The sequence below is a fragment of the Lygodium microphyllum genome, chromosome 2 (assembly GCF_053477565.2).
Source record: "Lygodium microphyllum isolate KBCC chromosome 2, Lygodium_microphyllum_v1.1.10, whole genome shotgun sequence".
Taxonomy (NCBI): Eukaryota; Viridiplantae; Streptophyta; class Polypodiopsida; order Schizaeales; family Lygodiaceae; genus Lygodium; species Lygodium microphyllum.
In genome coordinates, this window is record NC_141136.1 from 70,919,358 (window position 1) to 70,946,932 (window position 27,575).

Genomic DNA, 27,575 nt, shown 5'->3' on the forward strand with positions numbered 1-27,575 from the left:
GTGGTGTTGCAAGTTGGTAACCTTGTTATACTATTTATATTGTTGAAATGTGAAGTTATGTGTAGGGGTGCATATCCGTGTTCAATCATATGTTCAAATTTAACCAATGCATTTGTTATTTGGTTTTAATCACTTTTTCTTATCCCGCACACATGCATGCACACACACCCACACAACAATGCACTATATATTATTGAACCATAAAAAGAAAATCTCTCTTTCTCTCTCTATGCTGCACAATAAACATGAGACAAATCTATGGCATTATGTATTACCTAATCACAAAACCTAAAACAACACCATTTGGATAAGGTTGAGACAAAGGAGTTATTTGTTTTGTTTCATCATCTTAGGACTTAGGTGCAAACCTTTGGATGTATAATATGCACCAGTGGCAATATGGCTACTCAAAAGTGTGGCTATTTAGTGAAATGATATTCACAATCAATCATCTCTACCCAAAGTAAGAAAACATGACACTAAACTATCCTCAAAATTGCACACAAATTGAAAATATCAAGAAAAAGGAAGTTCAATCCAATCTGTAGAGACATCATGTTGGAAATATGGAGAGAGAGAGAGAGAGAGAGAGAGTAGTAGCAGTCCCATACTCAAAAGATGCAAGTACTAGAATGAATGAATGAAAGTACAATAGGTCACAAGTAAGTAAGACCTATCACTAACTCAATTAGAGTTAAATTACCTCTAGAAGTAGTGACACCACTTATTAAGTTTGTTGTATCTACACCACATACTAAAATAGTGGCTATTCCCAATAATTGAACAATTCTAACACCCCCCCCTATAGTGCCAATGTGATGATGTACAAGGAGCGAATCAATCACCAAACCATAGTAAGTTCAAGGATTTTTTAAAATCCTCTAACTTTTCATGTGATAATGCATTGGTGAAAATATTTGTAACATTCTCCTATGTGGGAATGTAGATCATGCTAATCTCCCTTACATGTGATCTCTCTGTGACATAGTGATAATGTATCTCAATGTATTTCCTATGAGCATGGAAAACTGGATTCCATGCTACTACAATAGCACTATGACTATCACAAAGAATAGGAGTGGGTCCCTCCAAATGAAAATGGAGATTAACCAATACATTACATAACCAAACACATTCGACTGTTGCTATAAAAGCTACATTGTACTAAGCTTTAGAAGATGAGGTAGATACAATAGGATGCTTCTTGCTTAGCCAAGAAATGCATGACTGGCCGAACAAAGTCCAATAGTAGACTACATTGTATCATGATCACTAGCCCAATCTGAATCATGGTAAACATGCATTTACAAATCTTCCCCCTTGGAAAATAGTAAATCGTATCAATGTGTTCCTTGCAAATAACAAAAATGCAATTAACAACTTACAAATGAAGTGTCCTTGGACTATGTATGTATTTGGCCGCCTCCTATGATACTACATACTATATGGCAAGACGAGTGTTGCAAAAATAGATAAGACAACAAAACAACTTGGTTGTAAATAGCAACATCTGATAGATCACTATCTTCATGTATGAAAGTTTTAGCATGTTTCCATAGGTGTGCACATACATTTGCAATCTTGCATGTTAAACCTTACTAGCAACTTTTGAGCATACTATGATTGAGACATAACTATACCGTGCTAGTTTTGGGTAAATTGAATCCCTATAAAATAGTAAAGTAGCCTCATATCTAACATATCAAAAGTAGACTACAACTCAGCCTTGAAATTTACAAATTTTGTCTGATTTTCTCCAGTGACCAACACATCATCTACATAAAGAATAATGAAGATTGAATCCCTTCCTTACTTCTTCATGTAGAGGATGGGTTTACTTGGGTTGTTTTGGAATCCTTGTGTGGCAAAAAGTGCATCTATCTTGGAGTATCAAGCACATGAACCCTGCTTTATGGCATACAAGGCTTTATTCAGCTTGCAAACCTTGTGCTCTTGGCCTTTCACAACAAAGCTTAAAGGCTATGCAACATATTTATCCTCCTCCAAAACTCAATTCGAAAATAAATATCCAATTGATGTACATCCAAACTCAAATGAATATCCTAGAAGTGATATGTCATAATGCACCACTGTCAAAATACCAAGTATGCTAAGTTTCTCTTACATTAAATACTACCCATCCATAGAAGAATCATACCTATATGTAAGAAAAGCACAGTCCTCCTCCACAAGGTTGGTTGAAACACCACCATCGGTTGTGCAAGTGGCTGATATTTCTTGGATATCCATACAAGAGTCCATTTTATTTTCTTTTGTAGGCATTTTTAAGCATTCTTCAATATCATGACCGAGCATTTTGCAAATGTGGTATTTTTCCTTCTTTTTAACTTATCAACATCATTGCTACCTGATTCGGGTTTTTTATAAACTGGATTTCTACCACAAAATTTGACCAAAACTCCTATCAAGAGTCTTACCATATCACTTTGGGTTTACTCTTCAAGCACTAGGTATGCTACATTGCTTCTCGATTATGATAACTCTAGGAAATGGGGGGAACAAGTTCTTAGAAGGGATGTCAATGTAAAGGGTAAAAGGAATGGTTATCTTAGTGAAGATGGAAATGGATTGCACCTAGGAGTTGAGTGAGTGCATAGATTTTTCAAAGGACTAACCTCCAACTACACGTGGGTTCCGCTTGCATCACTAAGATTTGGAATCTATCACCATCATTAAAGGACACCTCATCCTAGTACACAAGTCAATATCCACATCATGGTGTCATTTGGATCTTACACAAAAGTTTACAAGCATGGACCCCTTATGTCACATGCTTATATATATATATATATATATATATATATATAAGGAACTAAAGTCAAAGCAACTTTTGGAGGCCATTTTTTATAATCTTAATAACTCCCAAGGAAAATCAAATTTCAAGAAAATTCTTGCGATGCCCGATCGGTTTCGACTTGGTCTACAAAGTAATAGAAGAAACTTTTTTTCAGATTCTTCACCGATTTGAAGTTACGAAGGCACAGACTGCTAGCTACATGCAATTTTCTCCTCTCTTTCACCACATCAACTTTTCATTCTATCCTTCTTGTAAATATATTATAATAATGTGCTTTGGGCACCCACCTCTTGTAATCTAGCTCCATTTCTTTATTTTGTCTACCACCACCCTTGGCTTCTTGCATGATGACCAAGGTGGGGACTTGTTCTATCCACTATTCTCCATATTTTCAAAGATGCCATACATAATCTAGGATTATGTTAATCAAGAATATTAGCTTAATCTAATCTCTCATGGAGGCTATATAAGGAGCCCATGGAGATGTAAATAATCACAATGACAAGCACATGCGAGCACTCTAGAATACCCTCATACTAGTCCATCTCTTTGAGGTAAGCTATGAGTGAGTTCTTTTATTACATAGCATAATGGTAAGCTTCCTCTACCTCTTCTCCTCTTGTCTCCCTCTCTTCTCATTTTCTCATTCCATGAATACATAATGGCAAGCTTTCTCTACCTCTTCTCCTCTAATCTCTCTCTCTCATATTCTAATATGGTGTCTAGTACATATATTCTCTCTTGTGAAGTTGTCTTGGTTCTTTTGATTGTGTTTGAGAAAAGGGATGTCCTCGCCCATCCTCCCTTTGGCTAGGTGGTGACCCTCTTAGTTCTCTTAGTGAGGATTGGAGGTTGGATGGGTAAGAGACAACCTATTCATAATTTCAGCCCTCATTTTTTGTGCCCCCACTGAGGAGTTCTCAAGATACGCTCTAAAATTTCTATGAATGAAGAAACATCTAAGGAGTTGTCATCTTCTGCAACGAGTGTTTGTCAAGGGATCACTAATGAGGAATCCTCATCAAACCCTATTCAATGGATTCATTGCTCAAGAGTACCACTATGGTCTCCAAAAGAAGCTCAAGAGAAGAAGTATCTTTATCGGCAAATGACAAGTATGTGGGTAAAACAATTTAATTACACACACCCTTCTTTGCTTCAAGAGAAATCTTGCTCTCATCAAGTCTTTAGGTCAAGGCGTTGTGTTGAGTGCTGGGTGTCTAGTGTAAAGACACTCCCTAAGGAGCCTCATATTTAAGTGGTGAAGGCGCTTTCAAATTCGGGGATCAACAAGTTTTTGGAGAGGGAGCTACACATCAATGGCATGCGATATTGGCGAGAGGCTATATATGATGATGCGCTTCAACTACTACTAGCAAGAAGACTCAGAGTAATTGAGAAGGTAGCTATTGAAGCATATGAACTTTACAAGGCTGATGATGGTCACATCAAAGCTACGCTTAGTGGTGAGCAAATCCTTCGCATCTCTCGAATGGTGGAATCTAAGAGGCCAGAGCTTCAACAACCCGCTTCATGAAAGTTTGTAGTGGAAATTTGTAGTTAATGCGTAAATGACTACTCCTACTTTCTACAACTTTCAATCGATTCAAAACATTCGGGTGGATGTGTGCATTAGTAGAAATATACATTTTCAACAAAGGTTGGTCTTCTATTTTAGAGCTTAGAGGTTGAGAGAGATCTTCTTGTCCCTTGATCCCATAATATTTCCTATTTTGGATTATAACATCTCATTTAATGTGCACATATTCATTCTACTCTAAGTGTATCCCATGAACCATAGGGATTTGTACGGACCTATCTGTCCACTTACTAGACAAACTGTGCATATAATAGTTAGCACAAAGCTCAAGTTTCAAAATATCATACGGAGCTTATTGGGCCCTCGTCGTCTTGCTAATATTAATGCATTTGTGAATCCATTTATTCTACCCTTAATAAGATATGACTTGGGCCTAGATGTGTTCATCTTAATTTTGGTATTGAGCTAGATCAATATCTTCCTATGATGGCTTTTCCAAGTTTTTTTGGGCACAAAGGAGAGAAAGCTCTAGACTTTCTAGATGACTTAGAAATGGCCTTCCTAGTCACAGGTCGGGACGATGAAGCAACCAAAGTACGGGCCTTCTATTTAGTTCTAAAGGGTGATACTCGAGTGTTGTATCAAGCTCTCCCGAAGCCTACAATGGGTAACTGGGAGGATCTCAAGACTGCATTCATGCATGAGTACCAAGATACAGAGCCTCCTAAATATATTTGGAGACAACTCCTAGATCTTTGCCAAACCTTACCAGGGGAGTACAAAGTATATGAAGGCATGTCTATAAAATTGTGGGATAAATGGACAGCCTCCTTAGCCGAGGGAGAGAGAGTATCTGATTTCCTTAAGAAAGATTATTTTCTAGCCGAACTCCACCCTCTACTAAGGGAGAAGTTCAAAGAAAAGTTTCCCATATCCTATGAAGAATCAGTCACTTATGCCAGGGAGAAAGATAGAAAATTGAAGGATCAAGCTCAGTTGAAGGGGGGAGTTGAGCCCATGCAGGTTTTACCAACCATGCCAAGGCCTAGAGAAATAGCATAGTTCCCACTTCAACCGAAAATGCCACAGCAAGAGCTCCTACAACGCATTACTAATAATCAACTTGAAAGCCTTTCGTTGAATTTAGTGCAAGGAGTACGGCCCCCTCCCCTCACAAATGAAGGCGATTGATGTCCAAGGAGACAAGAAAGAGAGTATGTTTGCTATAATTGTGGGGAGATTGGCCATGGTATATACTTTTTCCCTCGTCCCAGGTGTTTGCCAGGAAATGGGTTCCAACCAAGAAGGAGGGGACAACAAGTGACACCACCTAGGGAGAGGCTTGTTCCATCGAATCCAGGTCCTCCACTACCGGTTCAAGTTCTCTAGCATCCTTGACCACTTGTAGAGGTGTCATCCTTGCCTGTCTAGCCACTAGAGAATCGTGACGTCAGGATGATCAGTTTGGATGAGAGCGATGTCAAAGAGAATGCCAAAGTAGTAGAGCTTGAATTAATGCCGATGAAGAAAGTCCGTAGAATTGAGAGAATGGAGTCTACACCACTAGAGGAGGTTGAAAATATGGAAGAGGAGGTAGAGTCTTCAAAGGCTGCAAAGACACGTAGGAGTAAAAAGAGGAGGACTCGCTCACCCTGACACATTGAGCAAGATGATTTTTCTTTGGGTAAAGGTACTAGAGCTTATGATTTGCTTACTGATGTGAGGGATCAAGGGCCAAAAATTTCATGGCCACAATTACTGCATCTATCTCCAACAGTGCGGCGACAATGGTCAAAGATGGTAAGCATTAGACCCATGAAGAATAGACATGTGAATGCAATCCAGGCTAGAAAGACAAAAGATATTGTGCCTCTAGTGGAAGCTGAAATCAATGGGTAGAGAGTATCAAAGACATATGTGGATGGAGGTGCAGAGATTTGTGTTATGACAGAAAAGTTGATGCATCGTTTGGGATTAGAGGTAAATGAAACTACTGAATTTGGGGCCAAAATGGCTAACAATGTAGTAGTAATTTGTTTGGGAGTTATAAAGAAAGTCAAAGTGAAGGTGTGTGGAGTGCAATTGGAGCTTGACATGTATGTGATGCCAGTGAAGGGGGACGACTATCCACTCATTCTCGGGCAACCATGACTAATGGGAATGAAAGCCAGATAAGATTGGGAGACAGGGGCTTTAGAGCTAAGGCCATAGAAGGGGCTGCAGAAAAAATGGAAGAGCACTATCTACAGTATGAAGGAGGGCCCGACATGAGGAACTTGTGTTAGAGACCATAGCTGATGAATGGAGTTCCAGCGAGGATTGGTCGTCTACGACAAAGGGGGAGTCTTCTAATGAGAAAGAAAGCTCTCTAGAAGTGATGGGGATTACATTAAAAGGGCCTTCTAGTAGTGAAATTCCACAACAGCTTCCAAAGGTCGAGAAGGAGGGGCTAGAAAAAATGTTGGCTAAGGATCTATCAGTTGAGGAGAAGGTAGCCTACATGGAAGTGGTGATAAAACAATCTGCACTTTTTACTTTTGATTATGAACACATCACAAATGTGACAACAGTATAACATCACATTAATCTAAAAGAGGGAGCAAGGCTAGTGGTGCAACAACTACGACGATTGGGAGTAGCTCAACAAAACACTCTACTCACTGAGATGCAGTGACTTTTGAATGTAGTTTTCATTTATCCAATAGGGGACTCAGAGTGGGTTTCACCTGTAGTGATAACACAGAAGAAGAATGGTAAATGGAGGATTTGTGTGGACTACAAGCCGCTAAATGCTGCAATAAAGAGAGACCACTTTTCTATTCCCTTTTAGGATGAAATACTCAATGAGGTGGCCGGGCATGAGAGATACACTATTTGTGATGGGTGTTCAGGTTATTTCCAGATTTGAATAGCTGAGAAGGATCAACAGAAGACAACCTTTATCACACTTGGGGGTGTTTTTCTTACAAAGTAATGCCATTTGGATTAACAAATGCCCCAGTTACCTTCTAGCGATTCATGAATTATGTCTTCTAGCCATATTTTGGGAAGTCCATTAGGGTCTTTATTGATGATTTTTGTATTTATAGTTCTAAGGCTCTACATCTAGGGAAGGTGGATGAAGGTTTCAATGACCTCGCACAAATGGGGGGGCAACTAAACCATGAGAAGTGTCATATTGGTAAAAGTAGTGTAACTTTGTTAGGGCATGTCGTAAGTGAGAGGGGCATTGAAGCGGATCCAAACAAAATTAAGGCCCTATTGGCGGTGCTATCACCATCTTCTGTGAAGCAACTAACCTCTTTCATTTAGAAGGTGCGATATATGTGGGCGGTTCATTCATCTCCTCTCCCAATTAGTATTTCCACTGCAACAATTGACCCACTCTAAGGAGCTCTTGTGGAGTGACGAAAGCGAAAGGTGCTTTCACGAGGTGAAGAAGGATCTTAGCATCCTTCCTATAATTTTACAGCCTTGTTGGGATTAAGAGTTTTTTGTCAACATGAGTTTTGGGGAAGATGCTCTAGGCGGCAGCACTAATATAAAAGGATGTTAAAACTGGCCTGATGAGGCCAGTTTATTTTTCTAGTAGAGTAATGATAGCATCAGAACGAGGGTACAAGATGGTGGAGGTGATGTTTTTGTCTCTAATGTTTGCTAGAAGAAATTTTCATCCTTATCTTCTCCCTAGACCGTTCTCACAGTGATCATGATAGAAGAGCATTTTCCCTATGCCTTATAGCACATGGATGTTTCAGCCAGAATCGCTAAGTGGGTGATACAACTCCAAGAGTTTGACTACACCTTCAAGGTGGAGGACTCTACTTGGGCCTGCCTAGCTAATTTTTTGACCCATAGACGCCATCAAAAGAAGGAAAAAAAGAAGAAAAAGGTAAAAGAGGAGACACCTCCTCTTGAGGATCTGCCACGGGTGGAGAATGCCCATACCCTTACTTCCATGGGACCTACAAGTGTATTAAAGATAGGGCAACAGCAGGAATAGTGGTGTTCAGTCCCAAAGGTGACAAACTTTATGGAGAAGGTATCAGCTTGGAGGATATCCATTCTAACAATGAGGTAGAATATTAAGCCTTGCTTTCAGGTTTGTGGTGATGTCTCTCACATGGTGTCACTCGACTTAATGTTTTTTGGGGATTCTATGCTAATTTTTAAGCGAATGAAAGGAATCTGGGCTTGTAAAAATGATAATTTAGCAGTGAAAATGAGAGAAGCTAAAACTCTCATAAGAAAGCTACAGAAAACCCAAATCTATTTTGTGCCGCCACCAAGGCGCACAAATGGTGACATAGATGCTCTAGCAGCTGAAAATTTGAAAGAGGTAATGGTGGGCATCATTGTCGGAAAGCTTTCCTTGTTTCAGGGTAAGTTTCAACTATAAGATGTGCTTTATTTTATTGAGTATGGTGAGGCACCTACACATATGAGTAAGAGTGAGAAAAGGTGGTTGGCTACTAAGGCCACTAAATATCGCTTGATAAATGATGTGTTGTATTGCAAAGGAAAAGATACACTGCTTAAAAGGGTGCCAATAGCAAAGGCAATTATGGATGTGATTAAGAGCTGCCATGAGGGGATTTGTGGCAGACATTTTTCTCAAGAAATAACTAGCAGAAAGATTCTCCGAAAGCCAGTTTTGTGTGGCCTAGTCTGCATCGAGATATACAACATTGGTGCCACATTTGTGATGATTGCCAAAAGGCCGGACCAAGAAAGCTAGTGCATGAGGAACAAAATCCCATAACTACATATGGCCCATTTGAGAAACGGGGGATTGATGCAATAGAGCCACTTCCACGAACTCAATCTGGCAAGGAATACATCATAATGGGTGTAGACTACATGATGAGGTGGGTAGAGGCTTCAACAACTAGTAGGATTATAGACCGAGAAGTGGGGAAATTTGTGTTTGAAAACATTTGTTGCAGGTTTGGTACATCTTTGGAAATTATCTCTAACCGGGGTCCTAGTTTTAGGGCCAATCTAGTGGGGGAGCTAATGGAAAGGCTAAAAATCAAGCGCATGCATTCTACTCCCTACTACCCACAGTGTAATGGTTTGGTCAAAAAAGTGAATGGGCTGATTTGTAAGATAATTACCAAGCAAGTACACATGCATCCCAAGCACTGGGATAAAAAATTTAGTGTAGCTCTTTGGGCCTATAGGACTTCATTTAGAATCTCACTTGGCTATACTCCATTTCACCTCGTCTATGGCAAGGAGGCTTTGCTTCCTATAGACGTGGAATTGGCCAGCTTATGTGTTTTGGTAGCCGGTCGAGAGAAGAATCAAGATAATAAGTTAGAGGAAAGGATCTTGGATCTAGAGAGGCTGGAGTTAGATAGAGAAGCAACTGTTCAATACTATTCCATGCAGGTTGAAGAGAGGAGGAAGACATTTAACAAGAAGATGGCTAGTAAACACATAAGGGAAGGATCACTTGTGCTATGCTATCATAACCGCTTTGATAACAGAAATGATGCTAAATTTGTGTTCAAGTGGGAAGGGCCATTCATGGTCATAAGGAGATATCCAAATGGCAGCTATAAGCTAGGTGACATGGATGGGAGGGTTTACAAGACAAGGGTAAATGGATGGTGACTCAAGCCTTATTTTCAAAGAAATATGGACACTTTGGAGCAGTCATTCAGCGAAGAGCCACCAATGAGGGGGTGCAGTCCTCCCTGCTCTATTGTACCATCATTAGGAAGCTAGAGGCATCAATGCCTCTAGCCTAAGGGGAGGGCTAATGATCCGGGTTTTTTACAAACTGAATTTCTACCACAAAATTTGGCCAAAACTCCTATCAAGATCCTTACCATATCACTTTGGGTTTACTCTTCAAGCACTAAGTATGTTACATTGCTTCTCGATTATGATAACTCCAGCAAATGGGGGGAACAAGTTCTTAGAAGGGATGTCAATGTAAAGATAAAATGAATGGTTATCTTAGTGAAGATGAAAATGGATTGCACCTAGAAGTTGAGTGAGTGCATAGATTTTTCAAAGGACTAGCCTCCAACTACACGTGGGTTTCACTTGCATCACTAAGATTTGGAATCTATCACCATTATTAAAGGACACCTCACCCTAGTACACAAGTCAATATCCACATCATGGTGTCATTTGGATCTTACACAAAAGTTTACAAGCATGGACCCCTTATGTCACATGCTTATATATATATATATATATATATATAAGGAACTAAAGTCAAAGCAGCTTTTGGAGGCCATTTTTTATAATCATGGTATCATTTGGATCTTATACAAAAGTTTACAAGCATGGACCCCTTATGTCACATGCTTATATATATATATATATATATATAGGAACTAAAGTCAAAGCAGCTTTTGGAGGCCATTTTTTATAATCGTAATAACTCCCAAGGAAAATCAAATTTCAAGAAAATTCTCGCGATGCCCGATCGGTTTCGACTTGGTCTACAAAGTTACAGAAGAAACTTTTTTTCAGATTCTTCACCGATTTGAAGTTACGAAGGCGCAGACTACTGGCTACATGCAAATTTCTCCTCTCTTTCACCACATCAACTTTCCATTCTATCCTTCTTGTAAATATATTATAATAATGTGCTTTGGGCACTCACCTCTTGTAATCTAGCTCCCTTTCTCTATTTTGTCTACCACCACCCTTGGCTTCTTGCATGATGACCAAGGTGGAGACTTGTTCCATCCACTATTCTCCATATTTTCAAAAATGCCATACATAATCTAGGATTATGTTAATCAGGAAGATTAGCTTAATCTAATCCCTCATGGAGGCTATATAAGGAGCCCATGGAGATGTAAATAATGACAAGCATATGAGAGTACTTTAGAATACCCTCATGCTAGTCCATCTCTTTGAGGTAAGCTATGAGTGAGTTCTTTTATTACATGGCATAATGGCAAGCTTCCTCTACCTCTTCTCCTCTTGTCTCCCTCTCTTCTCATCTTCTCATTCCATGAATACATAATGGCAAGCTTCCTCTACCTCTTTTCCTCTTGTCTCCCTCTCCTCTAATCTCTCTCTCTCATATTCTAATATAGTGTCTAATACATATATTCTCTCTTGTGAAGTTGTGTCTTGGTTCTTTTGATTCTCTTTGAGAGAAGGGATGTCCTAGCCCATCCTCCCTTTGGCTAGGTGATGCTCCTCTTAGTTCTCTTAGTGAGGATTGGACGTTGGATGGGTGAGAGGCAACCCATTCATCATTTCAACCCTCATTACCCTTATTTGAAGGTTGCCCAACATTAGCCTTGGGCTTATTTGCATTTTGCTTCCCTTTCTCTTTACCTTTGTACCTAGAAAGCATAGTTGAATCACTTACTTCTCTTGAAGCAAGGGGCTAGTCAACTCCACGAATGTGAGGGGCTCAGTTGCCCCCTTGAGGTGAGAAATTCATTGAAGTGTGAAAATCAAGGTATGTCTCTAGAAGAGACTTCAAAGTGATGTTGACCATATCACCTTCAATCACCTCATTAATGTTGAGCAATTGCTCACACATATCCTAAACATATGTGATATGATAAGTCATAAAATCACCTTCATTCATACAAGCATTTGCCAACTCTCTTCGCAAAAAAGAGATGCATGCCTCGTCCTTGGCTACAAATATCTACTCGAAAACAACCCAAGCTACATGTGAGGTGGGTGGCGAACCAATGCTAGAATAGTGAGTATTAGCAAATTAGAGTGTTTATCCATGGCTTTAGAAAAGTACTATATCAAGCACTATTTGATTTCCATATGGAGATGCATGTTTCTTATCCTTGCTCAAAATTTCTACACCAAATTATGATCTACCCAATTATTTGAGAAAATTATAATAATAAATCATGGATATCCATGAACCCTTGGTCTCCATCTTTGAGAGATTTATTCTTCCCTCTCCTCTCCCTTAATGTGCTTAGCCTCCTTTCATAAGCTACTTCTATGGTGGCTACTAATCAAGATGCTTGGGAAGATGCTAGTGGTTCTTCTCAAATACAAATGGAGTCTCCTAAGCTTGTCAACCCACCCCCTCCCTTGAAAACTCTAACTTCGATTATATTACCTTGGCCAATTTTCATGTTTTTTGTATGGGTTGTAGAGACCTACCCTAAACAATAGAACAACGATGTAAAAGATGATGGTATGGATGTTGCTACAACTATAGCACATTGAACTATTGAAAAATAGTCTATCTTTTGTGATTGATTAAATTAAAAAAATGATACAATCAATCAAGCTGTTATAACCACAAATCAATTTGTTGTTGCTAGTATAGAAAAGGGGGTTCTCACACTCCATAGGATACCATTAACACCAACAATTAATGTCATGGAGCCGATAGCAAACACACAACACTTCTCATATATTAGTGGTACAAAGTTTGCAAATTAAGAAAATAAGATACAATGAAGATGAAATTTGGTCGCTCTCTTGGAGCCCATTCTACCCTCTATCCATGCACATCTTGTTCAACACCTTGTATGTCTACTTTGCAATGGTGGGGCTCTCTCTCTCTCTCTCTCTCTCTCTCTCTCTCTCTCTCTCTCTCTCTCTCTCTCTCTCTCTCTCTTTTACGAGAGAGAGAGAGAGAGAGAGAGAGAGAGAGAGAGAGAGGAATGTTATATTAACATCCTTTTAGACTTATCAACAGTGTATAGGAGAAAGAGACACAAATCAAAGTATTTAGCTATACTCCATTTCAGAAAGTCGCTGGCACAAAAAGAATCCATGCCAAGGTGTCATTAGTACCAAAAAATAAACTAACTACTAAATCTATTAAAGTTACTAATCCATCATGGCCCAAAAGTAACTTAATACTAACGTTTTTTGTGCTCCTCTATAATGACATTGTGACCTTGATAAACTACCTATTTGCCGCAAAGATAACTTAGTTCTTATGCTCCTTGAACTCCTTTAAGATAACTTTTCCACCTTGATAAATTTCCCATGCACCCTCCATGCTAACTACCTTGGCAATTTCACCTTGTGCTTTGCATTGTGTTGTGTGATCCATAGTTTGGTTGCCTTTAAACATTTGGATTGATTCAATTCTTCAACTTTATCTTCCATGTTTCCAAACTCCAAAGTTACCTCCTCAATATGAAGTCTTCATTTGGAGAATATTAGTGGGTTGTCTACAATTTCAAACTCCTCTATATTCTATATACTACAATTGTCAATAGCTCTCATCACAGGTTTCTAGCTTGTAAGACACTAAGCGCATAGTCTCCCCTGTCCGAGCTTGTTTTGGAAGCTCTATCCATTCAAAGTAGTGGGTTTTTGGAAACCCAAATTTACAATTCCATGCAACCACATATATTGGTTGTTTTTCACTATCTATGTTTTTGGGGATGGTGACGTAATTGGACTTTGTAATGCTTTCATTTTTATTCATGTTGCATACATAGCCATATTAATTGCTTGTGAGGTATCCCTCGATGAAAGAAGCATTTCAAGTTTTCTTACAAGAGATGATTTGGCTCCCTGATGTGCTGCCATCTCTTTAGTCACTTTGTGGGAGTTTCCAAGCCATAATAAATAGGAAGAGAAGTAATAGCTAAGTCTATAAGAAATTAAACCTTTTCATGAATAGAACCATATTTTCTATCAAGAACTCCTAGAATACATGACACATAGCATTGTGTTAGGTTTACTCACATGTTCGATATGGTGTAAAATGATATGATCTCATTTCCATTCCATAGTGCAAGCAATCACATCCAAGATCAAAGTATTTTGCAAACTCCATGCTTGTTGGTTGCAATTTATCAATCCAATGTCCCCTTCATACTAGATCAATTGAAATATGGTAATGTAAAGTAACAACCAAAGGGGTGTTACTCCATTGCTAATTCGCACAAACCATTTAATTTATCATTCAATTGCATACTTTGGATTGCCAACCCTCTATGCACTTTGAAAAACTAGTTTGACATACTCCAACAAGTTTGACAAGGAGGTACCTTATGACTAAGGGTTGGTTTGGTGCTGAATTGCCAAGTAGACTAGTAAAGTCCATGATCATGTTATATTTCATAAATAAGCATGTTTACACGAGGAACCTACTAGTCCTACCTGTTAGCATACATGTTCAATGGAGACCCATGTGAAGGGTCTCCATGATCTTGAACTAGCAACAATAAGGCCTCAGCCCATAAGGCAAGAGCCACATAGAATCCAACAACTATAACAAGATCACTATCCTTGCACAAAAGTGAGTAGAGGGGCAAAGAACCATGGGCATAAGACAACTATATAGGCTTGGCTTAGGCAAGAATACTCTATCCAAGCTCACATTTTTATCTTGTAAGCCACCATTCAAAGGGTAACTTTGTGTGTTTTGCCAAGGCCTTTGATAAGAGTCCTATGGGCATGACTATCAAGAGGCTATCCTAATTCAATTGCGAATTTTCAATGTCGTTTTGGGATTACACCATTTGCATAAATAGGGATCTCCTAGTGAAGCTTGGAAGACCAAAGTCACTGATTTAGAAGCACAGTTTGCAGGGCAAATGGTTGGCTGAGCAACCACCTCATGCGGACCCTCATGCCACCTTCTCCAAACCCAAGTTCTCAATGAGAGAGACATAGGTGTATACTTGCATGGGGCTTTGCAGATATGGCTGCCCTAGGAGAGGAGAGGATGGACAGATTCAATTAAGGGAGGTGGGACCTCAACTATGACTTTCGTCACACTCATCACTCCAACCTGATTAGGAAGTAGATGTTAACAAGGGACGGAGGATGTTGGAGAGGCCAAATGTTCACATAATAATACATGGCAAATCATCTATCACAAGGTATTGTGGGACTGGATCAGATCATTAAGATGTCCTATTTCCACCCTCGAAATTGCCCTTTCCTAGCCTGGTGCATGTGATGGTAATTCATCATCATCACTATATAGAGGAAACCCTTTCACCCTGCTATATGCTCAAAGTGAAATAAGACTGAAACTCTGAGATCTCTATTTAATCAAATAGGACCATAGTTGCCAACATATGGTCTAAACTACATCTTTTTTGCTTCATGTGCATGATCACATTCCATCATGTAGAGAAGTACAGACTAAACAATCCAAGCATGCACACAAACTGCTATAAGCAAACAGTTGCATGCAAAAGCACATGCCATGCAGAAAATATCAAGGAGCTGGAGGACCTGACAAGCAATACAATGGTAAAAATGCGACCACAAGTAATCCCTTGGACAAAATTAGGACTAACACTGATAAATTAAGTCACATAATTTATGCAATATCAGCAACTGATAGAGGAAACAACATCATGTGGTGTGGGACCCAGCAGCCAGACATAAGGCACTAGGGAGCAACTGGAGCAATTACACAACAATCAGAACACCACACAGTTTCCCTAACTGAGAGAGATATAGCAAGGGGCAAGATGTTAAATATGCTATCCAGGCTAATGAGGGTGATTTTCAGGTGGTCCACTCGTGAGAGGCCAACAGAACGATGATCCAGCCCTAAATAGAGCTTAAGGAAGCGAGGGGGTACTCCAAGCCAGCTAATAAAGCTACCAGATCGTCGAGGTGCAATACAAAAAATGTCCACTTCCCCCAACATCTTTCCACTGTGTTAACAACACCACAAAGCCTTTGGCATCATATAAGACACTACGTCAGCAATGTGCACAGCATAGATGTAACCACCAAGAGGATGCACAATCTCCTTAACAATCCACAAGATCCCTGTTTCTAGCACCAAGTACAATGTATTCACAGTAACTTTGTAACGGCAGAGTTGTACATAAGTCAGACCACCCAACTGGACAACTGACTACACACCTAGATAGCTGAGCATTGGGCACCAATAAGATGCCCACTGCTAGGACAACTGCAATCCATTTTGACAGTGCCAAGCCGTGTGAATGAATCATGGGTTGCCTATAGTTTGCAATCTGTATGTTTGGAGGTGTTTCAGTCTCCTGACTTTAAGCAAGAGAGTCTAACAGATGTCGAAAAATGCAGGACATTTGAACCTTGAACCTGTTGAGGAATGTGAAAAAAGGTTATAAGACTCAAATCAAATGATACTCTTGAGTCTCTTCTGCTAGTTTTGACAAAAAAAAAATTATTCTGACAGGCAGACTGCTGTTTACTTAAGGTTGACAAGAATACCATATGGAACTGACTACACCAAAGTTCACCCCAGATAGATTGTTATGCTGGATGTGGATGTTCATGGATCTGAAGGAAAGAAATGGGCTATGTTGATCCAGAGTGAAAACTCGCTTTTTTCTTTTTTGTTAAGTGTTCCTTCTATTGCAATGGGAGCCCTGAAAGTTTTACTACACCCACACAGTTTTTTGGTAATACTTTGTATTACTGGAGGGAAACCTCTTGAAGGAGGCAAAAATCCAAAAGCAAACAGAAAAACAATCGTGTTCACTTGGAATTATCAGGCAGCAAATTTACAAGTTTAGAAATATCATTGGCCGGTAGCTCCCATCTGTTTGCAAAAGCTGACATTGACTATAGTCATCTTTCCAAGCCAATCTAGCAGGAATGTGCATCCCACCATCAATAATCTTGAACCAGAGTCGGAAGATTAAACTGAGAAAATCCGCAGAGGATCTGGCTGCAAAGCTGAGAACTTGACACAATAATCTCCATATGATCTACCACAGCCTTTTCATATGATCCATAGCTAGGAGCAGCTGCACTAACATGTTACACCAGTCTTACAGTAAGCAAGATCCATTGCCTTGTACCATAGTTTCTCTAGAGAGACGCACATTCAAATCACAGACCTGGATGGTAGCTTGATTGTCTCTCTCCACTAATTGTACTTTGTAGTGCCGATGAAGGGGCAATTGTATCCGTCCTTGATGAGATTCTGCACACAAAGTGAACGATCTTGTTTGCATATGTAACATGCATGTGGACATTGGAAACAAGGATTGGCAGAAGCATTCACACACCAACCCTCCCTCTTCGAGAAAAAACCCCATAGAAAAAATCTTCATGACCTACCACTCATTACCCAAGAAAGTTAGAGATTTATAATAAGCTATTTTCACTGGGATACACGTGTGAATTTTATCATGATAAGTCAGGTCTAATACAAACCTTGATGGTTCTTTGTAGAAACAACAGAGGTCAAATATGCAGCCGTGAACAGACCATCTGTGACACTCTTTGTCTCACAAGCTTGTTATTGATCTCAAAGATAAATCTCAATCCCGCTACCTGCACCACAGAATCAGCTATCAGTCCATGCCATACCATTAGTTTAGAGCTCAAAAGGTCAGATCTGAAGAGTCAGAACTGACTGTCTAGAATAATGCTTCTTTTCAAATATAATTTGCGAAAAAGTAAAGTAATATTGAAAAGAAGCATGAAGACAATGATCCTATATGCACACATGCACACAATACATAAATATGCATACATAAGTTTAGTGCAAAAGCTTGCTATGAAATCTTTTTAGTGTTCCAACAAGGACAAGGCTGATCCCACTAGCAATACTCACAAAAGCCTTTGCCGATCTGACCCCTTCCCTCTCAACCTCTTCAAACTTGCAATCCACTAGGATAATGACCAAGAAGACTTCGTGTTACCATTCAATTCACACCTATAAAGACTAATGACTAGTCTTTGACCCTTGATGCATGTTCCCACACTCCCTTCTATATGAATATGTAGCCTTTCTTCCCTCCAAGGAACTCTTGAACCCCTTACCCCCTCCCAAAAATACCTTTCCACTTTGCGATGATAGTAAGTAAAGCCCAAACCTTGCATCTCAAGAGTCTTGATTGTCCATGATGATGTTAAAGCCTCACTTGAAAAAGTAGGGCCATAGACTCATACAATTCATTTGGATTGTTTTATAGCCAAGATAATATTTTAGATAAAATTCTCCTAGGCCAAAGCCCCCAAATGACCACTAAAAGGCTATGGCCCTAGTTCATGAGGTGAGGCTTTAAGATAATCTTGAGCAATCAAAACTCTTGAGAACCATGGTCTAGGAAATACTCACTACCATTTATAAAATGAAAAGTAGGGGGTATGAGAGGTTGGACAATTCCTCGGAAGGGAGTAAGACTACATATTTCATTCAAAGGGAACTGTGGAAGCTTGCATCAAGCTTCACATATCCTTGGTTTATATGGGTGTCCATTGAATGGGGAGATCAAGTCTTCTTGGTTATCGCCCTAGTAAAATACAAGCCTAAAAGGCTGTGAGAGAAGGCTCTAGTAGGTGAAGGCTGATGTTGATCAATTCTGGTGGGATATGCCTCATCCCCATTGGAACACTATAAAGATATCAAAGCAAAAGCAAAGCTTTTGCACTAAGCACACGCACGCACCCACACATATGATCACATGCACGTGTGCACATGCACATGCACACATATACAAAGTCCACATGTGTGCTATACAATCATTGTCTTTAATGTTTTCAAAAAATCATATTTTCTTTGCTTTGCAAATATGATAGAGAAGAGATAGCAAAAAGTATGAACTTTGAACAACCTAGTTTATCCATACAACAGCCTCTTGTTTTGCAGTTAATGTGCATGTTATCACAAACACTTGTAAAAGATGCTATCAATAAAAGATCTCAAAACAAGAACTTCAATTGCTTATGACCTCAATCAGACAGTTGGAACCAAGGCTGGCATGTTTCCCATTTGGAATGGAGATGTTGTTTACGGAAAGGGCTCGTCTACCAATGTTCTTTAGATAAAAAACTCCATCTTCTTTAAGCTTGACAGTTGCCTAAGAAAAGCTTCCAAAGAAATGGGTCAGATGTGAATACCCCACACCACCGCCCTCCCCCTCTCCCCTCCTTCCTAGGAAAAAAGAAAACCCTTCACAATTTCCCACAAATCAAGGAGAAAGAGGAAAGGTGAATTTTTTTTAAAAGGTAGGGGAAGGGGAGCTCTTTTACCAATTCAAGAAATTGAAGGATGAGCAACTATAATATATGTCTAGTAACAAATTAAAAACCTGTTTACGAGAGACTTTAATTGCTCGTCCTTCCCTTCCCAGATCAACATCCACAAAATTATCCTGTGTCATTCTCCCTAATAGAACCTGCGTGGACATTATTGACTATTGTCACCTCAGCTAACATACTAGGTGAAAGAATTAAATACTTCAAAGTTACAGTTAACTTGACATTACTGAAGCATGCCACATAAAAAGAGAGGTGTGCACAATGAGTAATCAACATTACAGAAGTGTATATTTAAAATTCTGCCCTTCTACAAGTTTTAACAATATGATAATCACAGATCATAGAATCTAATGAAAAGGCCTTACAAGTCAAAACCGCACATCCCTTTATCATGTGTGTTAATAACCAGCCTCTTCAGAGCATTCTGGTGATGATGCAACACACCTTTGAAACCAATATTTCTCGGCCGACACACCTATGCATAAACATCCAGACTTGGATCCCCTCCCCTGTGATGATGCAACAGACCTTTGAAAACAATGTTTCTCAGTAGACACAACTATGCCTAAACAACCACACTTGGATTCCCCCCCTTCTTGTGGCCTAGGGTTAGATCACATCAGCAATGTAGTTCGTCTCTTGAGTGAGAAGATGTACAATAGCAGCACAACCATGCACATGGATCTTGCATAGCAGGCATGATTATTAAGTTCAACCTTATCCACTTTCACAGAAGCTTGACCTTAAAAACTGTAATCACCTATCACTATGTTATGGAAAGATTAGCATACACAATTCAAAATACCCCAAACAGAGTTTACTCATTTAATTTCACCACCTTAAAGTCTGTGCTACTGATATGCAATTAGAAATTTCACAAGCTTAAATACCACTAATGGTAATTCTCTGATTCTTTACAAACTTAAATACAAGTGCACTCAATTAATTATCTATTGAAGTGCAATTCTAATCAAAGCCCTAGAATATGGTATCTCATAGCTAGATCTAACAAAATCTTTAGAGGAGAGGACAACCTTAGGCCAAGGAAGATTTTTGAGAGCCAGATTTAAGGCCATTATTTTTTAAGTTTTGGCAGGCTTTTTGGGAGAATTCTGTGGCACACACAATAGTTTTAAAGCTAAAGACATGCAGAAAAGTTGGTGGAGATACCACATTCTCAAGCACATAAAAGACATATTTTGGTGCAAATTTAAAAGTAAAAGTCACGGCAGAGTGCTACCTGAGATTGTGAGCAGCCAGGATGTCAGCCACATGTCAAAGACCACAAGGCATTTCACATTTTGCGCTTTGTGTTTGTCAAAATGACCTTGGGAAATGAGGAGCATGGGACAGCCATAGTTAAATAAATGAAATGAAATACATAAGATATGAAAGGGCACATAACAAAGAAATGAAGAATTGGGATGGATGAAGGCATGAGCAGCGAGGGGTACATTATTCATGGTGCCATCATTTTTGGCATCATGGGCATCAGCAGAATGAAGACTATTTTGAGCATTCGACTACATACATGGAGCCTATATACCAAGAGCAATCCAACTGTACCATTTGCTCATCAATATAATGGTGGATTTTCAGATCTGATTTTTCACTCACACACACACACACTCCCTCACTCAGACTCTCTCTCTCTCTCTCTCTCTCTCTCTCTCTCTCTCTCTCTATCTATCGAGCCATTCAGCTTAGGCGATCCACACGTCCTAGGCCTCGACACAGACACCAACGACACCTTCATAGGCAAATACAAGGGATTATTGCTCGGGCTAGAGCTAGGCCCTCCATACCCACATGAGATTGTACCATTTGGAGCCCATTGTTACTAGACAGAGCTCTATGTTTTACACATAGCCATAGTTAGTTTTCTTTCTTATTTTGCTTTGTGGTACATATTTTGCCCAGATAGTTGTACCATCATACACATGATTGTAACTCATGGTCTCATAGGTCATTTTGGTTTTTTGTAGACGTTAATATATCATTTCATTTCTCTCTCTTCCAACCCTTGTTGAGCTTAAAATACATTATATGCTAATTAGCTATATTAAACAATCCCAAAACAAGCTTAATTTATTTATTTACAAAACTTTGATTAAAAAGAAATGTGTTCCTAGAGAATTTATGTGTCCCATAAGGCAAACCCTAATTTGGGAGGACCCATCCATCTATAAACAAACAAGCTGCCCACCACTCAACCATGGTCTCATTTTTGCAGTTTGCAAGTGCCATCTCTCTGCTATCCACACCTTGTTCACAAAGCATTTCTTAGTTTGAGCTGCTCCCACTACTCTCTAGCATCAAGCACCTGCTGTCCAGCCCCTTGCTGCTGTTCATGACCATTTTCAGCTTGTCTACTACTACTAATCAGCTAGCAAAGATGTCTACTACTGCCAAGACTACATTTACTGCTGGAGGACCTTTTGCTGCCATCGTTTTTGCCTGATCTGCTGTCGCCAGTCTGTCACATCATCAAACAACTTGCATTTGCTGCCTTTTGCTGTTAACTGCCTGTTTGACACTGATATAACCATCATCAGGGCTACATTTGCTGCTGCTAGACATTCTTGGAGGCTGTTGTTGTGTTTCAAGATTTGTTAGAGTACAAAACACTCTTCTGCTAGTACTCTCTACCTGGTCCTAAAGATATGGGAGTTTGGGGTTTATTATTTCATCTTGTGTAGTACGTTTGCTGCATTGAGCACTGCATTTATTCATTATTCAAATTTCTTTCATCCTGTGTGTTCATTGACTCTGTTTTACCATAACCCTAACTATGTTTCTTTATTAGTTTGTGTATTTCTTATATGATTGTGTTTGTATTTTGTAGTCAAGCATTTCTTTACATGGTATCAACGCTACTTACTCATTAAAGAAACCTAGGCCCTTGATTGGAAAGTCCATCTTAAAAAACAAGAACAAAGGGAAGATGGCATTGAATACTTCCACACCAACCATGTCTCTAGAGCAACTATGCCAAGAACTGGGCAAGAATGGATTCCACAACCTACCCCGCAAGGTTCCAATATGGGTGGAAATACTTTTTACTATCGTGAAGAAACAAAACCTTATCCTATTACAAATGAGGAGCTTCAATACTCACAAAGCAAAGAAGATCGAAGAGCTTGATAGAAAAAGAGTACCGTGATAACAACTACTCAATGAAAATATATACGATTCTTTCTCTTTAGATGTTGCACATAAATTTGATTATATTGCAAGGTTGTCAAGACCTCCATGAAGGATGGGTCCCCCTGTTGGAGAAAGAGATTCAAAGTTTGTTTCTTTCTTTTAGACTCTTCCATCTACGAAGTGTAAGATACACAAGTTTCTACATTTGTTCCTTCTTCCTCTCTTACTTCTACTCCTTTGCAACATTTTGATTAGGATCATGCAAAAGATAGAGTTCCATAGGTTGACCATTGCAAAAGTCCTCTTGAATATCAATTTTTGTATGTGAATATATGTACAAGGGATTATAAGAAAAAGCCTTGTACTTGAAACCAACATTTCTCCTCTCATAGGGTGGTACTAATCTGATTCAACACTAATTACAGCAAGCGATTAATTCACATAAATGGAAATTCACACTTTACCACTTTAATCTTAGACAATGGACAAACTGTTGGCCCTAAAACTAATACCAATAGCAATATTTCTTTAGCTTTTATTGCAAATGGATGGAATACAACTAAGGTTCTCTAATTCCCACTGCTAATCCGAGTGTCTCTTGCTATCAAAGCCGACTAACAAGCCTTTACACAAATTTGCCCCTTGGTTTGGTTTGGAAATTGGTCTTCACCCTGCTCCTTGTGCGACAAATTTAGCCCACATTAAAATTGGCTAGTTGGCCTCTTCAATCTCCTTGAAATTCTTTAGTTTCAGTTGCTGGAATTCAAGTCCTAGGCCATCAATTTTGAGCAAGCATCTCGAGATGACTGTCAAACCCTAATTTCTCTGTAAATTAGGCAGAGAAATTAGGGTTTACAACAAATATTTTCCAATATCTCCACCTCTAATGACTCAAACTGCTCAAAATTACTTAGGGCAGTTAAGAAATGACTGTAGTATGAGAGAGAATGTCAGAGAGAAAATGTCTTAACTTCCATCATGAGAAGATGGAAGAAATCAATTACTGCTCTCTCTAGACAACCATGAAAGTTGTCTCCATAGATGGAGCAAACCAAATACGAGTTATTTGGCTGAAGCAACCCTCAAACTATTGCCACCTACTACTATAGTCTCTTCACGGCATGTCACTGGCTCTTCGTAGATGATCTCTAGCTAGTTGGAAATGACCACACTGAAACGACCTCACTGAAACGACCTCTCTCTCTGTCTCTCTCAGCTTGCACCACACTGAAACAACCTCTCTCTCTCTCTCTCTCTCTCTCTCTCTCTCTCTCTCTCTCTCTCTCTCTCTAGATCTCTTCCTCCTGGAGTTCGAGAGGCGCCGAATTGCACTACTGTGAAACAAGAGGCCAGCTCACCCAGAGGGACACACACAGAGAGCAGTTTTAGACTTCTTCTACAAAGCCGACCCTATTGACACTACCAGTCTTACAGAGATAGAACCACCCCGCCAAACACCTTACAGGCCACACCGTGGAGTCACATTAAATAGAGCCATTTCCCTTCATCGAGCATGACACCTCCGTCTACCAGGACCACGTCCGAGGAGGCCACACCACACTCGGATTAGAGCCATTATCACGAGACACCGCAGACTCACCACCAGGCATATCAGTGAAGCAGCTAGGGACCACATCATAGATGAGATCATGTGCAGATCTTGAGACCAGCTACAGCCCATAGTCTCCACCACACATTTGAACATGGCTAAATTTGATCTGGTTCTCCTTTCCTTTCTTTTCCTTTTCTTTTCTATCGATGAAACAACACTACACATGGTTCAACCCTAGTATAGCTCCATCGTATAGTTATTTTCAGTATTATTTCATAGGCCACCCACTTACTTGTAATGTTATCTTTACATTACTGATGAGATAACATTAGGCATGGATGTAATCTGGATTTTGTCTCATAGGCCACATTGGCCTTATGTAGACGTTAATATATCTATCTCTCTCTCTATAACCTAAAAATCTATCTTTTCCACTTGCATAGGCAAGTTTTCCAAGTTGTAGCCTTCTAATCCCATTATCCAACTTATTAAATCAATAATCAGAATACTCATTTTAAAATTTGATTTAATACAATAATTAAATTGGTTGAGCCAATTTGTCTTCTAAGTGTTCCTGAGCAAATATTGACTTCTAGATTGACATTAATTAATTAATGCCTAGTCTCTAATATCACCAATGACATTAATAGCCAGTAAATCGATCTAGGTCCAAAAGTGACATTGGGTACCACCCAGCACCTATCAGACATAACTTATCACAACTTTTAGCATTGGCATCTACTTATATCTTGGGATCTTGGGTCCTAGACTTGGAAATAATTAACTGGCACCTCATATCTGCAAGTCACATTAGCACATTAATTAACTTCTAATCAAATGCTGAGCAAAGTAATAAAATTTTGCATCCTCGTGACAAACCATTCCCTTAAAATCCTTGCAATCATCCTCGATTGCACTGCAATGTACCAAAGCAAAACAAACTGCACTAGAATTTCCTAAAGACATCATAGTAAAAACAACATCAGAAAGTATTGCTTAGTCATACTAATGTCAAAAACTTGCAAAAAATTTACAGCCAGTATACATAAAACATAAGCCTCATAAAGAATCCAATACTATTGCCAAAAACCCATAGCATGCATTTCCTGTTAGCATATCTTAACTATTATCGTCAAACAACCATAGCAAAGAAAAAACTAAGCACAACCCATAATTGAATTATCAATGGTATTCATAAAACATGTTGCTATCCACAGAACTAGCTAAATACCACTGAAAATTGCTGATCATCACTAAAAATCAGCAACCGATAATCAATCTTTGATGATCAGAGAGTGATGCATCCTAATGCATAGTGATGCAAATGTATATAGTTTCAAAGCTACATTGAAAACCATACCTATTTGCATACTAACCGCAATAACTGGTACACTAAATAGTGACCTCATGGCCAATATATTGTTAGCACAATACCCTAGATATACACTGAATACATCCGAGATCCACTATAAGCAAGAGTTGTCCATCATTCGAGGAGTGGAAGTGCTCCTTCTTGCTTGAGCATCAAGTAATGCTTGTGCAAATGTAATAGAAGGAAAAGGAGAAGAGTTATTGTCATGAGGACATGAAATTTTATTGCTTTGCTTAGTATTATGATATAATGTGCCAATGACCACCGAAGTTAAGAATTCCTTATCCCTGACCATGTATTTGTCATCGTCAAAAGTGACCTGCATTCCACAATTTACTAAAGAAGAACTGGACAACAAAGTCTTCTTTATCCCTCTCACATATAATGCATCGATGCAGACAAGCCACGGACTGCTTTAGAGAGACTCACCCCTATATGTATAGAGATCATTCATACTCTAAAGAGAAAATGGAGATACTACATGGCGAACCATAACTTGGATTGCATAAGCAAGAGTCAACAAGCCCTTCTACTTAAGAGACCGGCACCTTCTTTCATTAGGGGTTTGGTTCATGGCTTGGCATTACATACTGCCAAGCTACTTGTTCTATTATCTTTGTATCTATTTTTTATAATTTCCCCTAAGCAAAAATCCAAGGTATAGCATTCCTCCATATGTTTTTCCTTTTTGTATCTAGAGAAATCTTGTGTATACTTTTACCTTGGTGGTGATTATCATTGATGTGTAGTAAATAAAATTTCTCTTCATGGAAAAAGGAAGGCAACTTTTGTTATGTTTATTCTCAATTTCACACATGTAACTTTTCAATAGATTGTTGGATATGACTATTCTCAATAAATGCTCCAATCCCATTCAATGCATTCTCCTAGGCTCAGTCGTGTAATCCTCTTAAAATCGAAGAATTGGAACATTTTTTGGATACTTTTATTACAAAAAAAAAGTGAAATTTTGACTAGTTTATCATAAGAAATGCCTAAGAACTTAAGAAGAAATGCATTGGTCTCAACTATAGATGAGAGAGAGCTCCAAATGGAGAAGAAAGAGAAAAACACTAGTAGGGTAAGGGGGCTAGTAATTTGAAGGCCCCCTTAACTATGTCAAGCTACAACCTGAATTTCAACAAACATTGTGTTGAGATATCGAGCTCCACTCGTGATATGCCAAGGTGACCGTTGTGCATTTATGTCACCGACTTGTTAGCTGCAGATGCAATTGGTACACCGCCCATGAATAATAGCTAGATGACAGCTATCCTTATCTACTCTAGTTCGTGGCTCAGTTAGTATGCCACCTTAGTTAGTTGAGTTTGGCTTGAGACCCATATATAGGGTTCTTCTATTTCTCTGTACTTGAGTTTTTTTGGCTTACACAACTAAGAAGTGGAAAACTGTTTTCAGCCTCCACCGGTGTGTGTGTTCAGCCATTGTGTAAGCAAGAAAGCTACAAGTGAGACTCCTTCCTTCTCTCCCACAATCTTGACATGGTATCATAGCCTGGTTCGTGGTAAGGAGCTCAAGAAAAAAAAACCAAGTTCGCGGCGTTTTGGTAAAAGGACCAGTGTTGCTTTCATTTTTCGAGTTTGGGAGCAAGTCTCTGCAGCTAGCACAGCCAAAAAGTGCAAGAGTGCATTGTCTCAGATTAAGAGACTCTTCGCGGTGTAGCAAGAGGACAGTATATGCTGCGGTTCGGGGCTTTAGCCCTCAGTTACCCTATTTATTTGATTTAAGGAAATTTCAAGGCCTGTTTTGGAGACGGAAGTTTTCCGCACGCACTCAGAAAAATGCCCTGTTTTTTGCTGTGCGACCACTCTTCTACAGGTCGATGAAAAGTTACTATAGAAATTGCATCGTATGCCTATGTGCAAAGACATTGGGAGTTACAGAATCATCCTTGTTGCCTGTTGATGCAAAATCGTCACTAGGAAGTGACTGTGTGGTCAAATACCACTTTCGTCAGTTTTGCAGATTTGTCCTTGTGAGGCTGAAGCTATGTTTTTTGCAGTGACAGAAGTTTTTGGAGTATTCTGTAATGGCGTCTGATTCTCTTTCACAAATTGTCACTGAAAAGCTTGACAAGAACAACTTCCAAGCATGGAAGTTTAGAATGACGAATTTCCTTATGGGAAAATGATATTGGAAATTCGTTGCAGGAAACGAAGAAGAACCAGTTCTTCTTGATATTCCCAATCAA

General features: G+C 39.3%; 1 protein-coding gene across 7 annotated transcripts in view; it reads right to left on the reverse strand.

Annotated features, from left to right (window-relative positions):
• Positions 1-16,396: 16,396 nt before the first annotated feature.
• EMB1967 (Forkhead-associated (FHA) domain-containing protein) overlaps positions 16,397-27,575 on the reverse strand; it is a 103,123-nt gene continuing 91,944 nt past the window's right edge. The window contains exons 8-12 of one of the 7 annotated variants that reach the window (XM_087694923.1): positions 19,343-19,429; positions 18,983-19,111; positions 17,460-17,579; positions 17,141-17,226; positions 16,397-17,052 (exon numbers count right to left, since the gene is read on the reverse strand). In XM_087694923.1, coding sequence (XP_087551049.1) covers positions 17,490-17,579; positions 18,983-19,111; positions 19,343-19,429 — 306 coding nt within the window. In that variant the 3' untranslated portion in view covers positions 16,397-17,052; positions 17,141-17,226; positions 17,460-17,489. Of the gene's footprint in view, positions 17,053-17,140; positions 17,227-17,459; positions 17,580-18,982; positions 19,112-19,342; positions 19,430-19,455; positions 19,768-27,575 lie in introns of those variants that run through there. The other 6 variants (XM_087694936.1, XM_087694922.1, XM_087694927.1 and 3 more) reach the window with 6 other exon arrangements.